Source organism: Dreissena polymorpha, chromosome 1 (assembly GCF_020536995.1).
Source record: "Dreissena polymorpha isolate Duluth1 chromosome 1, UMN_Dpol_1.0, whole genome shotgun sequence".
In the NCBI taxonomy this organism is placed as follows: domain Eukaryota; kingdom Metazoa; phylum Mollusca; class Bivalvia; order Myida; family Dreissenidae; genus Dreissena; species Dreissena polymorpha.
In genome coordinates, this window is record NC_068355.1 from 119,397,918 (window position 1) to 119,414,337 (window position 16,420).

Sequence of the window (16,420 nt, forward strand, 5' to 3'; positions counted from 1 at the left end):
CATGATTTCCCAGTTCACTGTTATCTACTTGCATTTGTGAACGTTGTAATTCTGTTTTTTTGCCAATAAACACATTTTGTTTGCCATTCGTTAGGTACTGGAGCAATCACTAACACTGCGGTGAGTCATTTAGAAGGGGATATCTCACGCTTCCAGCGCATGTCCTCCATCGACTCATTCAATCAGCGCTCACATCCCAATGAAATGCTCACAGGTCTTCGGTACTTCGAGAGACCCATTAAGGGAGAAAATGGCACACTTACAAAGGTAACAAACACACTCTTTGGTTTGCGATGAAATGTGTTTATTTTCAATGAAAAAATAATGCTTTATGTATGCATTTTTCAATTTCTGTACTCCAGTTAATGGAGTACTCAATATATCTATTTCAAAGATACCAAAGATAGAGCATTAAAGAAAATGAAATACACATGGCCATAATTGGGCATCGCTCTGTGAAAAAGAGGTTTAATGCATGTGCTTATAGTGTCATCCCAGATTAGCCTGTGCAGTCTGAACAGGCTAATCATGGACGACATTTTACACTTATATGGTATCTTTTGTTGAAAGAAAGTCTCTTCTTAGCATAAATCCAGTTCACACAGGCTGATCTAGGACAACATTTTACGCATATGCATGATTTAACACGTTATAAATTAGCCCGGCTCAATTATATTGATATAAAGAAGAAATTAATGCCGCAACAAATAAGGGTCTGCACAGGAAAGTTGTCAAAATTTGGAATGTAATTTAAATCGAGCATCACTGTGTGGAAAGGGGGTTCAAACATGTGCGTAAAGTGTCATCCCAGCTTAGCCTGTGCTTTCCTCTTGAGGCTAATCTAGGACGACACTTTACGCACATTCATTAAACCCTGAAACTTCTACTTAAGAAAAGGCTTGTCCACTGTACATTATACTACATTTGAATTGCAATAACCCTGTAAAATTCTGGTTGATCTAGATAGGTTTATTTAGTTCTATGTTTTTTTTTAACTATTTACTGCTACGTTCTGTAATTTGTTTTTCTTTTAGGGGATTAATGTATGAAGGAATGTTATTTTCCTCAAATGTACAAGTGTATGGTTGTAGGTTATATTTTAAGCAACCCACAGATTATATAAATTATTGAATTGTTTACCTTTTTGTGCTTATATGAAGAATGGATTAAAAAGCACTGGGCTTCAAGGATTGCGGGTTATGTACATGACCACCCAGCCTCATAACCATTGTTAGGATGGTTCATGAAAATATTTCATCTGTCTGATTCAAGTAGGGTAGTTTCGAATGCTTGCATGTGCAGTTATTACTGTTATACCAGCTCCTAAATGGAAAGTGTGAGTTGGTTTACTGACTGGAGTAATATGATAGTTAAACAGTTGAAACGGGCATACAATCCAAATATAACACTTCCTTTAAATGGACAATTGTTGTCTGTGTTTTTGTCACAGAATGCGTTTGATTGGGGCCAGGTGGACAAGAACGCCCTGTGCAAGTGTCTGCTCACGTTATGCCGACATCTCAAGGACATCCTCAATGATGAACCCCGTCTGCTCAAGCTCCGGTCTCCAGTCTACATACTAGGTGAGCAGCTTGTTCCAAAACATTACCCTTGCTTAAAAAGTTCTTAAATCTGTGGGAAGCTGTATGCTTAGTTTCTGACATTAATATTCAATCTTGCTTTTATATGTTTATTTTCAAACACTCTGTTACGTCCTGAAACTTTTTTTTGAAATCTTAAAATTACTGGGTGGATCTATCTGAAACTGTCATAGTTGAAAGACTTTAATGTTTATATTATTTTAAAGAAAGGAATGTGACAAGTTGTGCAGAATTATGGCCCTTTGTCTGTTTTCCACTACAGGATGTATAGTCTCCTGAAGCTTGTGATTTCAACTCCTCTCCTTGGTAAATGACCAACGTTCACAGTTGAATGATTGCAGTGTGTAGATTATCACAAAGGAAGCTTAGCTGTTGCAAGTTTTGGCAGAATTATCACCTCTTGTCAGTTTTTTCTTCTTAAGCGTACTACAAAATACTTACTTCCAAAATATATTTTGTTCTCAACTCCTCCTTAACTGCCGGGTGGAAATCTGGAAGTGATAGCTACGGAAAAATAATGTTGGCTTTTCTTTTACCTTTTTTTTTACACATTATTTTATTGAGGTCCATTGTTAGTCTACCAGGTGGGCATGGCGGCAAACTTCTTGATGCTTACTTTTAACAATTAATTGAGATAGATAGATGCAGCCTTTTATTTGCACCTTGTTTTGGATTGCATACAGGGTGCTTAGAGTTATAGGCTGAAGTCACAGTACAAAAAAGAGAAAAGGGTTCAGCTTAATTTAACATATTTGTGTACAAGAGATATTTATGGTTACAGGTAACTACCATGACTTGGTGTGCTTTAAGAATTAGTATTTTATGAGTATGTACAAGTAGATTCTATATTTGTGTGTGCAGGAGACATTCATGGTAACTACCGTGACCTGGTTTGCTTTGAGAATTAGTATTTTATGAGTATGTACAAGTAGATTCTATATTTGTTTGTGCAGGGGACATTCATGGTAACTACCGTGACCTGGTGTGCTTTAAGAAGTAGTATTTTATGAGTATGTACAAGTAGATTCTATATTTGTGTGTGCAGGGGACATTCATGGTAACTACCGTGACCTGGTTTGCTTTGAGAAGACCCTGTGGAGGATGGGGCCACTTCTTACCCCAGCCTCCTTTTTGTTCCTGGGAGACTATGTGGACAGAGGGGACTATGGTGTGGAGGTATGTGGACAGAGGGGACTATGGTGTGGAGGTACGATCTCAAGGGGATTTCATGAAACATTAATTTCATAGGAAAGATAAGAACATGTTCAATAATAATTATTGACTTATATTTGTATGCCCTTGGATCGAATGATCTGGGGTATATTGTTCTTGGCCTGTCTGTCTGTCATTGTATGTGTCTGTTTGTCATTGTATGTGTCTGTCACAAACTTTAACCTTGGTTAAACTTTTGCAATAACTTTTGCAATATTGAAGATAGCAACTTGATATTTGGCATGTATGTGTATCTCATGAAGCTGCACATTTTGAGTGGTGAAAGGTCAAAGTCATCCTTCAAGGTCAAAGGTGAAATATATGGCTTTAAAGCGGGGCAGTAGGGGGCATTGTGTCTCTGACAAACACATCTCTTGTTGAAGACAAAAAATGTAAAAATAATTAATGTCAAAAGTTGAGATGTGTTGCCAATGAAGGCTGAGAACCTTTTAATTAATAATTGAATTCAGTAAAATGCGCATGTTTTTCAATTAAAAACAGGGCATATTATTGGAACACTCGTGGTTAGGAAGTGTCAAAGAGAATGATGGCTATTCATTTACTTAATCAGTTTTAATGCTATCATGTTGCGATTGTGGTTTTGGGACCAGCCAATACGATAACCAACCAGATTGTTTGAAGAACCATTGAATTATGGCCTTTGAATAAGAAAAATGACAAAATTAATCTAACCTTTTCTGCTCTCAAATTCAAACAGTTTGATAAAAAAAAAAAAATTCTAAGGCGGTGATAATTTTTGTTGGCATTTTATCTTGGCCATATTCCATTACTAGCCAGATCGCACGAAGCACTTCTGAATTAAGGCCTTGACTAAAAAAAAAAATGGTTATACTATTCTTGTCACTTCTCTAACTCAATCACTTAAAATTAATTCATCATGAAACTTTGTGATGCTGTTTTTTGGCATATATTGTGGACCAAGTTTGATAACCGTAAAGATTAAGTGAATCACTTATGAATTATTTGGCCCTTGAGTTATAAAACATTGGCAAAATTAACCTTGTAAGCCTTTTTCCTCTGCTAGATGGTGTCATTTTCATACAAAATGTTTGTGGCCATAAAATCTGCGCTAAGTTCAATTACCAGTCAGATTACCTGAAGCACTTTCGAATAATGACTCTTGAATAATCTGAAATTAGCCAAATTTATGTTGTTTGCTCTCAAACTCAAGTAGTTTTAGTCTTAAAATAATCTAACTTGATAAATGTAACTCAGACCTTTAAAACGGGCTTAATAATGGCATACATGTTTGGTTAATTAGCATAAATCAAGGGCTAAACGCAAATCTGTTGTACCTTCAGTACAGTTGTATCGTGAGGTACAAATGTTTTACACTCATCAAAGCTCATGTATCTCATATGACATGTACATAATTATATGAATTGGGATCTGACAAAACGGGGTTTAATGCATGTGTACAGGCTGATCTTTCCACCTAAACTTAATTTTTGTCAAAAAGAGTACCTTTAAACGAAAAAAAACAATTAATACTCAAAGTTTTGTCCCTGATTAGTCTGTGCAGACTTGACAGGCAAATCTGGAACCACACTTTACACACATGCATTAAGCCCTGTTTTCCCAGAAAGAGGCTCACATTGGCCAACATTGTATGTATTCTCTCTCTGCAGGTGGTCTCATGGCCAACATTGTATGTATGCTCTCTCTGCAGGTGGTCTCATGGCCAACATTGTTTGTATGCTCTCTCTGCAGGTGGTCTCATGGCCAACACTGTATGTATGCTCTCTCTGCAGGTGGTCTCATGGCCAACATTGTATGTATTCTCTCACTTCAGGTGGTCTCATGGCCAACATAGTATGTATGCTCTCTCTGCAGGTGGTCTCATGGCCAACATTGTATGTTTTCTCTCTCTGCAGGTGGTCTCATGGCCAACATTGTATGTATTCTCTCTCTGCAGGTGGTCTCATGGCCAACATTGTATGTATTCTCTCTGCAGGTGGTCTCATGACCAACATTGTATGTATTCTCTCTCTGCAGGTGGTCTCATGGCCAACATTGTATGTATGCTCTCTCTGCAGGTGGTCTCATGGCCAACATTGTATGTATGCTCTCTCTGCAGGTGGTCTCGTGGCCAACATTGTACGTATGCTCTCTCTGCAGGTGGTCTCGTGGCCAACATTGTATGTATTCTCTCTCTGCAGGTGGTCTCGTGGCCAACATTGTACGTATGCTCTCTCTGCAGGTGGTCTCATGGCCAACATTGTATGTATGCTCTCTCTGCAGGTGGTCTCGTGGCCAACATTGTACGTATGCTCTCTCTGCAGGTGGTCTCATGGCCAACATTGTATGTATTCTCTCTCTGCAGATGGTCTCATGGCCAACATTGTATGTATTCTCTCTCTGCAGATGGTCTCATGGCCAACATTGTATGTATTCTCTCTCTGCAGGTGGTCTCATGGCCAACATTGTATGTATGCTCTCTCTGCAGATGGTCTCATGGCCAACATTGTATGTATTCTCTCTCTGCAGGTGGTCTCATGGCCAACATTGTATGTATTCTCTCTCTGCAGGTGGTCTCATGGCCAACATTGTATGTATTCTCTCTCTGCAGGTGGTCTCATGGCCAACATTGTATGTATTCTCTCTCTGCAGGTGGTCTCATGGCCAACATTGTATGTATTCTCTCTCTGCAGGTGGTCTCATGGCCAACATTGTATGTATTCTCTCTCTGCAGGTGGTCTCGTGGCCAACATTGTATGTATTCTCTCTCTGCAGGTGGTCTCGTGGCCAACATTGTATGTATTTTCTCTCTGCAGGTGGTCTCCTACTTGTTTGCTCAGAAGATGCTTGCACCCAGCAAGTTCTTCCTGTTACGTGGAAACCACGAGCTTCGCAGCGTCCAGGAAATGTTCTCATTTAAGACGTATGTGTCACATAAACATTGATTTCTTTATGGTATGAAATGTTCAAGAGAAATACAGAACTTATGTAAATCGCAATCTGTTCAGGTTTTATGCTGTTTGCTGCTCGTCAGTATATAAGGTTTGGTAATAAAGCATTTAAAACTTGAGTTTAGTAAGAAAGGTCTTAAATTAAATATAACTTTCTACGAGACTACAAATGCGTGAAAATATGAGTCGTGTTCTGAGAAAACCAGTTATAATGCATGTGCGTAAAGTAAAGCATCGTCCCAGATTAGCCTGTGCAGTCCGCACAGGCTAATCAGGGACGACACTTTCCGCTTTAATGGTTTTTGTTTAAAGGAAGTCCCTTTTTACCGAAAATCTAGTAAAAGCGGAAAATGTCATCCCTGATTAGCCTGTGCGGACTGCACAGGCTAATCTGGGACGACACTTTACGCACATGCATTATGCCCGGTTTTCTCAAAACGCGACTTATATGTTTCTTAGTGGTAAAGGGTTCTGTCTACTGTAGTGAGTGTCTGACCAAGTTTGGAGAGACGACTGGACTACAGCTGTGGGAGGCAATCAATGACTGCTTCGATGTAATGCCAGTAGCAGCCACTGTTGATGACAAGGTAACTAGCTTTGATCTTGGTGCATAAGATACGGGCAGTGATCTTGGAAATCAGGGCTTAATGCATGGACATGATGTATTGTCCCAGTTCACCCTGTGTCGACTGCAGTCAGGGACAACACTTTCTCGTTTATGGTATTTTTATGCCCCAAGAACATAGATTCTGGGAGCATATTAAAATCGCACGTCCTTTAGTGAGTCAGTTAGTTAGTCAGTAAGTTTGTCTTTCCGTCCGGATAAGTTTCCGCTCAATAAGTCAAGCAATTGTCATCAGATCTTCACCAAACTTCATGAAAATGTGTAAGGCAATAACATCTAGGTTAAGTTCTATATTCGGCCAAATTGACCCTGACACTCTTGAGTTATGGCCCTTAAATCATCGTAAAATTGGGTTTTTAGCTCACCTTAGCACAACGTGCTTATGGTGAGCTTTTGTGATCACTTTTGTCCGTCGCCCGTTGTCCGTTGTGCGGCGTCAACATTTGCCTTGTTAACTCTCTAGTGGCCACATTTATTGTCCAATCTTCATGAAATTTGGTCAGAAGATTGGTCTCAATGATATCTTGGATGATTTCGAAAATGGTTACGTTTGCTTGAAAAACATGGCTGCCAAGGGGCGGGGCATTTTTCTTATATGGCTATAGTAAAATCTTGTTAACACTCTAGAGGCCACATTTATTGTCTGATCTTCATGAAACTTGGTCAGAAGATTCATCCCAATAATATCTTGGACGAGTTTGAAAATGATGCAGGTTGGTTGAAAAACATGGCCGCCAGAGGGCAGGGCATTTTTCCTTATATGGCCATAGTAAAACCTTGTTAACACTATAGAGGCCACATTTATTTTAGACCTTCATGAAACTTGCTCAGAAGATTTGTCCCTTTGATATCTTGGATGAGCTCAAAAATGGTAACCTTTGCTTGAAAAGCATGGCTGCCAAGGGGCGGGGCATTTTTCCTTATATAGCTATATATGGCTATAGTAAAATCTTGTTAACACTCTAGAGGCCACATTTATTGTCCAATCTTCATGAAACTTGGTCAGTAGACTCATCCCAATAATATCTTGGACGAGTTCAAAAATGATGCCGGTTGGTTGAAAAACATAGCCGCCAGGGGGTGGGGCATTTTTCCTTATATGGCTTTAGTTGAATCTTGTTAACACTCTAAAGGCCATATTTATTTTCCGATCTTCATGAAACTTGGTCAGAAGATTTGTCCCAATGATATCTTGGATGAGTTTAAAAATGGTAACCTTTGCTTGAAAAACATGGCTGCCAAGGGGCGGGGCATTTTTCCTTATATGGCTATATATGGCTATAATAAAATCTTGTTAACACTCTAGAGGCCACATTTATTGTCCAATCTTAATGAAACTTGGTCAGTAGACTCATCCCAATAATATCTTGGACGAGTTAAAAAATGATGCTGGTTGGTTGAAAAACATGGCCACCGCGTTTTTCCTTATATGGCTATAGTAAAACCTTGTTAACACTCTAGAGGTCACATTTATTTTTTTGATCATCATAAAACTTGGTCAGAAGATTTGTCCTAATGATATCTTTGATGAGTTCGAAAATGGTTTTGGTTGCTTTAAAAACATGGCCACCAGGGGCGGGGCATTTTTCCTTATATGGCTATAGTGAAACCTTGTTACAATTTTGAGGCCACATTTATTGTCCAATCTTCATGATATTTGGTCAGAAGATAGGTCTCAATGATATCTTGAATGAGTTCGAAAATAATTATGTTTTCTTGAAAAACATGGCTTCCAAGGGGGGGGGGGCATTTTTCCTTATATGGCTATAGTAAAATCTGGTTAACACTCTAGAGGCCACATTTACTGTCCGATCTTCATGAAACTTGGTCAGAAGGTTCATCCCGATAATATCTTGGACGAGTTAAAAAATGATGCTGGTTGGTTGAAAAACATGGCTGCCAAGGAGCAGGGCATTTTTCCTTATATGGCTATAGTAAAACCTTGTTAACACTCTAGAGGCCACATTTATTTTCCGATCTTCATGAAACTTGGTCAGAAGATTTGTCCCAATATTATCTTGTTATCTCAGGCGAGTGACTTTGGGCCTTTCAGGCCCTCTTGTTTCTTGTTTCCGCTCAATAACTCGAGCAATTGTCATCAGATCTTCACCAAACTTCATGAAAATGTGTAAGGCAATAACATCTCGGTCAAGTTTGATAATCGGCCAAATTGACCCAGACACTGCTGAGTTACGACCCTTGAATCCTCGTTATATAGGGTTTTTTCTCATTTCCGCTCAATAACTCGAGCAAATTTCAAAGGATCTTCACCAAACTGCATGAAAAAATGTATGGCAAAAACATTTAGGTCAAGTTTGATAATTGGCCGAATTGACCCAGACACTTCTGCGTTACGGCCCTTGAATCATCTAAAAATTGCGTTTTTTTCTCGTTTCCGCTCAATTACTTGAGTAAATGTCATAGGATCTTCGCCACACTTCATTAAAATGTGTAAGGTCAAGTTCGATAATCAGCCAAATTGACCAAGACACTCTTGAGTTACGGCCCTTGAATCATGGAAAAATTGAGTTTTTTCTTGTTTACGCTCAATAACTCACGCAATTGTCATCGGATCTATACCAAACTTCATAAAAATGTGTAAGGCAATAAAATCTAGGTTAAGTGTGAGAATCAGCCAAATGTACACAGGCACTTATGAGTTATAGCCCTTGAATCATCAAATAAGTGCGTTTCCGCTCGAAAAATGCTCATAATTTCTATGTCGCTTCAGATGTAACCTTCATATTTGGTATGCATGTGTATATGGACAAGGCCTTTCCATGTGCACACAATTTTTGACCGTGACCTTGAACTTAGGGTCCGCGTTTAGGTTTCGAAATCTGCGTTTAGGTTTTGAAAAAGCGTTTTTTGGGGGCATATGTCTTCCGATGTAGACAGCTCTTGTTTGTTTAAAGGAAGTCTCTTCTTAGCAAACTCCATTTTAGGCAATATCTGTTGTCCCAGATTTGCCTATGTTTACTTCAGAGGCTTATCTAGGACAACACTTTATGTGCATGCATTAAGGCCCGTTTTCCCAGAGCAGGGCTTGTATATTGGGGTTTCTGTTATTTGTCTGATGTGTTCAATCAATTGCATAGTTTTGGTGTATTGCTGTTTCTTTCATGGTGAAAAATGTATTAACTATGTGGTCTTGTTAATAAATTTGTTACTTTGATGGAAACACTTGTGGAGCGTACATTTATATTGTTACATGTATTAACCCTTAAAGCGCTGGAGCTGAATTTTAAAGGCCTTTGCAAACAGTTTGGATCCAGATGAGACGCCACAGAACGTGGCGTCTCATCTGGATCCAAACTGTTTGCTATTCTGATAGTATTCTTTGAAAAAAAATGAAGAAAATGCTTATTTTACAAATTCAGCAGACGACATTTTAGCAGACGACAAATTTCCCAGCATGCAAAGGGTTAAGGTTCTATTAAGGTTTTACTTTCACATTAAGTTGGCAAAATGACTGCTCAGTGATATACAATTAATGTCTTAGTGCAAACCTATCTATTTTAGCTTGATTGCATAGATAGCCTAAGGCTTATTTAAAACTCTCTCGAGTCTGTTTTCTGGGACTAGAACCAGTACTTGGTGTCAATGAGGTAGATAGAGAGAACGCTCCCACAGCTTGAGCATTGATTACTCAAATACCTAACATAGCTCGAGAAAAATCACTTAGTCCTTTCAAAATCATTAATATTTATATTCAAGATATCCTTTTTTAACTAGAGCATCGATTACGAGATAAAATCTGACACGTGTTGATCCATAATACTGTCACATACTCATATTTCTCCCTGACAAAGCGAAGAAGCTAATAACTTCTCTGTGTGGGGACTTTTTACCAGTTCAAATCATTCTCACCTTGTGAAAGATGATAACATACTAGAGGGATGTGTTCTCAATGCATGTTAGTTAAAAGACTTTAAATATTGTTAAAGCAAGGTTGAGATCGTCATAATTATTTATTTTAAGTGTTCTTAGTGTCTGTACACGCTTAAAACATTTCATACTGCTGACAGTTTAGCAGTTGTAATGAACTTTTCTATCAACAAGATGAAATTTACATTGAACACTGTGAGTATTTGGTTGACAACTTTAAAGTACTCTTAAGATTATAGTGGATATTTCTCAATATGGACACCTCAATAACTTGATAACTTTGATATCTTCAGCATTTTTTAAATCCTGGTGCCTCTGTGAGTTAAATAAGTTTTCCTGTATGTACATGATGGTACATTGTGTCCTATTTCTCCACAGATATTCTGTGTCCATGGCGGTATCCCCACCCCTGAGCTAGACGGGGGGTATGTGGAGTCCATCAACAAGGTGCCACACCCCCTAAGGAACCCTGAGGAAGAGAGTCCCTTGGCCTGGGACATCATGTGGAGTGACCCTGTCAGGTAGGACAGCTCTTGTGCAGTTGAGATAGGAACTTAATCTTTGTTTCCCACTAAACATATGTGAATTTGTCTCCCTTTCTAGTGATAGAAGAGTTATCACACATACAATTATGTAATGGTAGCCAAATGATACTTTTATTGTGTGTATTACTATGGTACTTATATTGTGTGTTTTATACAACCCGAGGTTAAGATTAGCATTTGTCATTTGACAAAAAAATTAGTCTGTATATGAGTGAAACAAATAAGTATTTATAGGCAGACACATGCAAGTTAATTTTTATTCAAGTATTGCTTGGCTTTTTACCCATTTTTAATAAAATTGTGCATGTTGCCTTTAATTTTAATTTAGATTTATTTGTGGATTTGTCATTGTAATAAAATTCATCAAGTGCCCGATGTGAACGCACTTAGAGTTTGTTAAATGATCTAAGTATGTTTAAAGGAAATACCCTGATTCTTGATTGAACGCCAAGTTGATAAAATCTTTATGAATAATTAAATTATATCTTTGTATAGAACCATGTCACTCTTGATACTTATCAAAAAGTGTTTGTGTGTCTGAAATTCTTAAACATATTATCCTCAATTTAAGCAAGAATTTGCTTTGACAATTTTAATTCAGTTGTAATACAAAGTGAAATCAAATCTAATATTTGTCCTTCCATAAAGTAAAATGTCCTGTTAAGTTTCCTGATACATTCTTGTATTGACCAGAATATAATTTACACATAATATTTCCTGTAAAAGTTACGTAGTAAATCTTTAATAATAAATGTATAAATGTTTACATGGTTTAAGTAGACTATATTTCATGTATATTAATGGGAACCACTTAAAATCATATTTGTTATCAGGTTTGCCTTTTGGTCATTGAATATGCTTAATTGGAATGTGACATTGTTGTTTCAAACTATCATTACTATCAGTTCCGCTAAAGCAGTTTCTGGCCTTTGATATCAATTGACTTGTTCAAAATCTGCATGCAATTATAGGGACACACCTCCTGAAGTTACAACCACCATTCATCACCTACACATGTTGCAAGAACATAGGCAACTGACTACACAACTAATTTTCTAAAAATCAGAAATCTACACATTTATATGTCCACGGAATAGTCATTTTTATATAAAAAACAACTTTTTATGTCGACGAAAATTAATGTTTTTGCAGTAATGTAAAAATTGCTCTCATGTTTCCTTTTTCAAAACTTCCACCACCAAGCAGGTGTTTACTGAATTGATGTCATTTGAAGTTTCGTACACCTATTTCAGTCTAGACGTTCTTACACCAGAGAACATTCAGGAACTGAAGAAGAACTCTGGTTTCATCAGTAACACACGCCGTGGGACGGCCCACTTCTTCAGTTGTGAGGCCCTCATTAGTTTCCTGGAGCGGAACGGTCTCACCCACGTGATACGGGCACACGAGGTCCAGGAGGCAGGGTTTCAGGTTAGAGTTAATTTTTCCCTAAAATAACATCCTCTTTCAGACTGTTTCTTTCTGGCAAAAAAATAACTTTTTTTCCCCAAATATCTGACAAAAGTTTCCTTTAAAAGATACTTTGAAAAAAAAGAGAAAAGGAATGTAGAGTTTAATTTATAGCGGTATAATTCGGTCACACTTTATTTTATAAATTTTAAATTGCAAATAAACGTGCACTTATAAACGATTGTGATACTTGTATTGATGATCATATTAAAAATGTTTAATTTTTCCCAATGTAATGGTTAAGCAGGCTATTTTTTCCAATCCAGAAGGCATTGGCTGTAAAATAAAAAGCAAATAAAGTCAACCACTCCTTTGAAACGAAGGGTGTGCATTTCTCTTTCAAAAACCAACTTGTACCTGAACAATGCCCCAGCTAGACCTAAATGGAAGGGCGCGCCACCCTGTCGTTCTGTGGCCCCGCCCTGCCCTTTCAATCTGTCCTCTTAGAAAAAAAATAAATATAGAATGCCATACATGTATGGCACAAGTACATTTACATATTATAATTTATTTATATATTGTTACATTGTTATTGAATTATTCTTAATTGCAGTCCTGGATTTGCACGTCTCGCTCAAAAGTGCCCTTTTTACAAAATATCCCCCTTGCCATTTCCAAAGCCTAGCTGGAGCACTGCTGCATATATCTTGTCTGTAGATGTAGTAGTCAATACGCCACTTATTTTTATCCCTCGCCATAGGCGGAGGGATATTGTTTTGGCGTTGTCCGTCCTTCCGTCCATCCGTCCGGCACTTTTGTGTCCGGAGCCATATCTTGGAAGTGCTTTGGCTGATTTCATTGAAACTTGATATGAGTATATATATGGATAAGAGGATGATGCACGCCAAATGACATTGTACACCATCTGTTAATAACGGAGTTATGGCCCTTTGTATCTTAAAAAAATGCTTTTTTTAGTGTCATATAAAACACTTTTTTGTCCAGAAGCATATTGGTGGGGGATATCAATTCAATGAATTTGAATTCATTATGCCCCCTTTGAAGAAGAGGGGGTATATTGCTTTGCACATGTTGGTCGGTCTGTCGGTCGGTCCGTCCACCAGGTGGTTTCCGGATGATGACTCAAGAACGCTTAGGCTTAGGATCATGAAACTTCATAGGTACATTGATCATGACTCGCAGATGACCCCTATTGATTTTGAGGTCACAAGGTCAAAGGTCAAGGTCACCGTGACCCGAAATAGTAAAATGGTTTCCGGATGATAACTCAAGAACGCTTATGCCTAGGATCATGAAACTTGATAGGTAGATTGATCATGACTTGCAGATGACCCCTATTGATTTTCAGGTCACTAGGTCAAAGGTCAAGGTCACGGTGACCCGAAAATAGTAAAATAGTTTCCGGATGATAACTCAAGAACGCTTATGCCTAGGATCATGAAACTTCATAGGTAGATTGATAATGACTGGCAGATGACCCCTATTGATTTTCAGGTCACTAGGTCAAAGGTCAAGGTCACGGTGACCCGAAATAGTTAAATGGTTTCCGGATGATAACTCAAGAATGCTTATGCCTAGGATCATGAAATTTCATAGGTACATTGAGCATGACTCGCAGATGACCCCTTTAGATTTTCAGGTCACTAGGTCAACGGTCAAGGTCACGGTGACCCGAAATAGTTAAATGGTTTCCTGATGATAACTCAAGAACGCTTATGGCTACGATCATGAAACTTCATTTGTAGATTGATCATGACTCGCAGATGACCCCTATTGATTTTCAGGTCACTAGGTCAAAGGTCAAGGTCACAGTGACAAAAAACATATTCACACAATGGCTGTCACTACAACGCAGAGCCCATATGGGGGGCATGCATGTTTTACAAACAGCCCTTGTTTGAGTATTGTGCTTTTTAGCTCATCTGCACACAACGTGTTCATGATGAACGTTTGTGATGACACTTTGTCTGTTGAGTGCTGTCCATCGTCAACATTTACTTTGTGAACAATCTAAAGACCATACTTATTGTCCATTCTTCATAAAACTTGGTCAGAACATGTGTCATAATGATAAGTTTGCCAATGTGAAAATTGGTTCTTGTAGGATCAAAAACTAGGTCAATAGGTTAGATCAAGGAAAAGGCTTGTACAAATTCCAGTAGCTCAATCTTCATAAAACTTGCTTACAACATTTGTTCTAATTATGTCTCAGCTGAATTTGAAAGTGGTTTCTGTTAATCAAAACACATGTCCTCTTGGGGCAAAGCAGTTTTACTTATTTTGCTAAAAGGAAACTTTGTTTACAACTTAAAGTCAATTTGTTTGCCCAATCACTCTGAAACTTGCTCAGATATGTCATAATATGCCTTATATGGCTAGAGTGAAACCATGTTAACACTCAGATGCTGATGCTACATATTTGGCCAATGAACATAAAATTTGCTCACAACATTTTGTCTAATGATGTAGTGGCTAAGTTCAAAAGAGGTTCCAGTCCATAAAAAAACAAGGCCGACAGGGGGTGTCTTAGTTTTCATCACATGGCTAAAAACCTTGTGAATATCTAGATATCATATTATTTGCGCACAACTTTTGTTGTTATAATAGCTTGGCCCACTTTGAAAATGATTATGGGCAGTTGAATAGCCTGCTCTTTGATTGCTATTGGAAAACTGTTTGACCACTCTGGAATTCACATTTGTTTGCCCACTTATCATACAACTTGCTTTTATTATGTGTTCTAATGACATCTCAAGTTTTAATAATGATTTAAAGGCATGGCAGCCATAGTGAGAACATTTTCTTCATAAGGCTAAAGTGATACCTGTCAACACTCTAGAAGTCACAATTTGTGTTTATTCTTCATGGAACTTTCTCAGATTATTTTAATAATATTTCAGCTTTGTGCTAAAATAGTTATCGTAACATCTCAAAACATTCTTTAAAAAGTTCAGTTCCTTCGTGTCTCAGTTGAGCAACTAAGGGCCTTTGGCAGTTTAGTTCCATATATTCAACTACACATGTATTTTGCTGGTGGCATTTTAAATTTCATTTAGGAAAATATGAGGTGTCAATTTCTTTGCAAGAACTTACCAATCATATTCTAGTTCTATAGTTTTTAAGTCTGGTGTGTAATAAGCTTTCAAATCAACATAGACACAAATGCTTAATGAGAGTCATTGAAGACAGTAGCTACCCAGTGCAGGTAAATGTGGCGCTTATTGAGGGGAGACAAGCTGATAAGATGTACACTTATATTTGCTCCTTAACCGTTTCCCAATCAGAAGCAAAGTGAAAATGGCTATGTGCAAACAGCATTTAACCAGAACAGCTCCCCCATGTATAACGCGCATGCAATTTTTTTCAAGCCAAAATGGAGAAAGAAGAATTTAAAGCCAAGAAAACCTGAAAATAGGACAGAAAATGGTCGCCATTATATATTGCGCAATCGTTTAATCTGAGTTTTTAGAGCGCTTTATTTTGTGTTTTAAAGAAAGGAGCGTCGGTTGCATAGCACTATATTTTTAGACAATTTTTAGCTCACCTGAGCACAACGTGCTCATGGTGAGCTTTTGTGATCTCCTTTTGTCCTTCGTCCGTCGTGCGTCCGTCGTCACTATTTGCCTTATGAACACTCTAGAAGCCACATTTATAGTCTGATCTTCATGAAACTTGGTCAGAACATTTGTCCCAATGATACATCGACCGAGTTCGAAACTGGGTCAAAAACTAGGTCACTAGGTAAAAAAAAACAAACCTTGTGAACACTGTAGAAGTCACATTTGATGCCCAATCTTTATGTAACTTTGTCAAAATGTTTGTCTTAATGATATGTTGGTTGAGTTAAAAAATGGTTTTGGTCCATTGAAAAACATGGCCGCCAGGGGGCGGGGCAGTATTCTTTATATGGCTATAAAGAAACCTTGTGAACACTCTAGAAGTCACAATATTTGCCCAATCATCATGAAACTTGGTCAAATCATTGGTTGCATTGATATCTCGGACGAGTTTCGAAAATGGTCCAGATCGGTGAAAAAATATGGCCTCCAGGGGGCGGGGCAGTTTTCTATGTTTATATAGTAAAAAAAGCTTGTGAACACTCTAGAAGTCACATTTTTTGCCTAATCATCATGAATTTTTTCCTAAACATCGATTTTAATGATATCTCGGACGAGTTTAAAAATGGTC

General features: G+C 38.0%; 1 protein-coding gene across 2 annotated transcripts in view; it reads left to right on the forward strand.

Annotated features, from left to right (window-relative positions):
- Positions 1-16,420, forward strand: part of LOC127847015 (uncharacterized) — a 40,313-nt gene that overhangs the window by 17,439 nt on the left and 6,454 nt on the right. For both annotated transcript variants that reach the window (XM_052378518.1, XM_052378528.1), the window contains exons 11-17: positions 95-267; positions 1,451-1,583; positions 2,647-2,777; positions 5,609-5,715; positions 6,228-6,330; positions 10,635-10,777; positions 12,055-12,232. In XM_052378518.1, the coding sequence (XP_052234478.1) occupies positions 95-267; positions 1,451-1,583; positions 2,647-2,777; positions 5,609-5,715; positions 6,228-6,330; positions 10,635-10,777; positions 12,055-12,232 (968 nt within the window). The remainder of the gene's footprint in view (positions 1-94; positions 268-1,450; positions 1,584-2,646; positions 2,778-5,608; positions 5,716-6,227; positions 6,331-10,634; positions 10,778-12,054; positions 12,233-16,420) is intronic.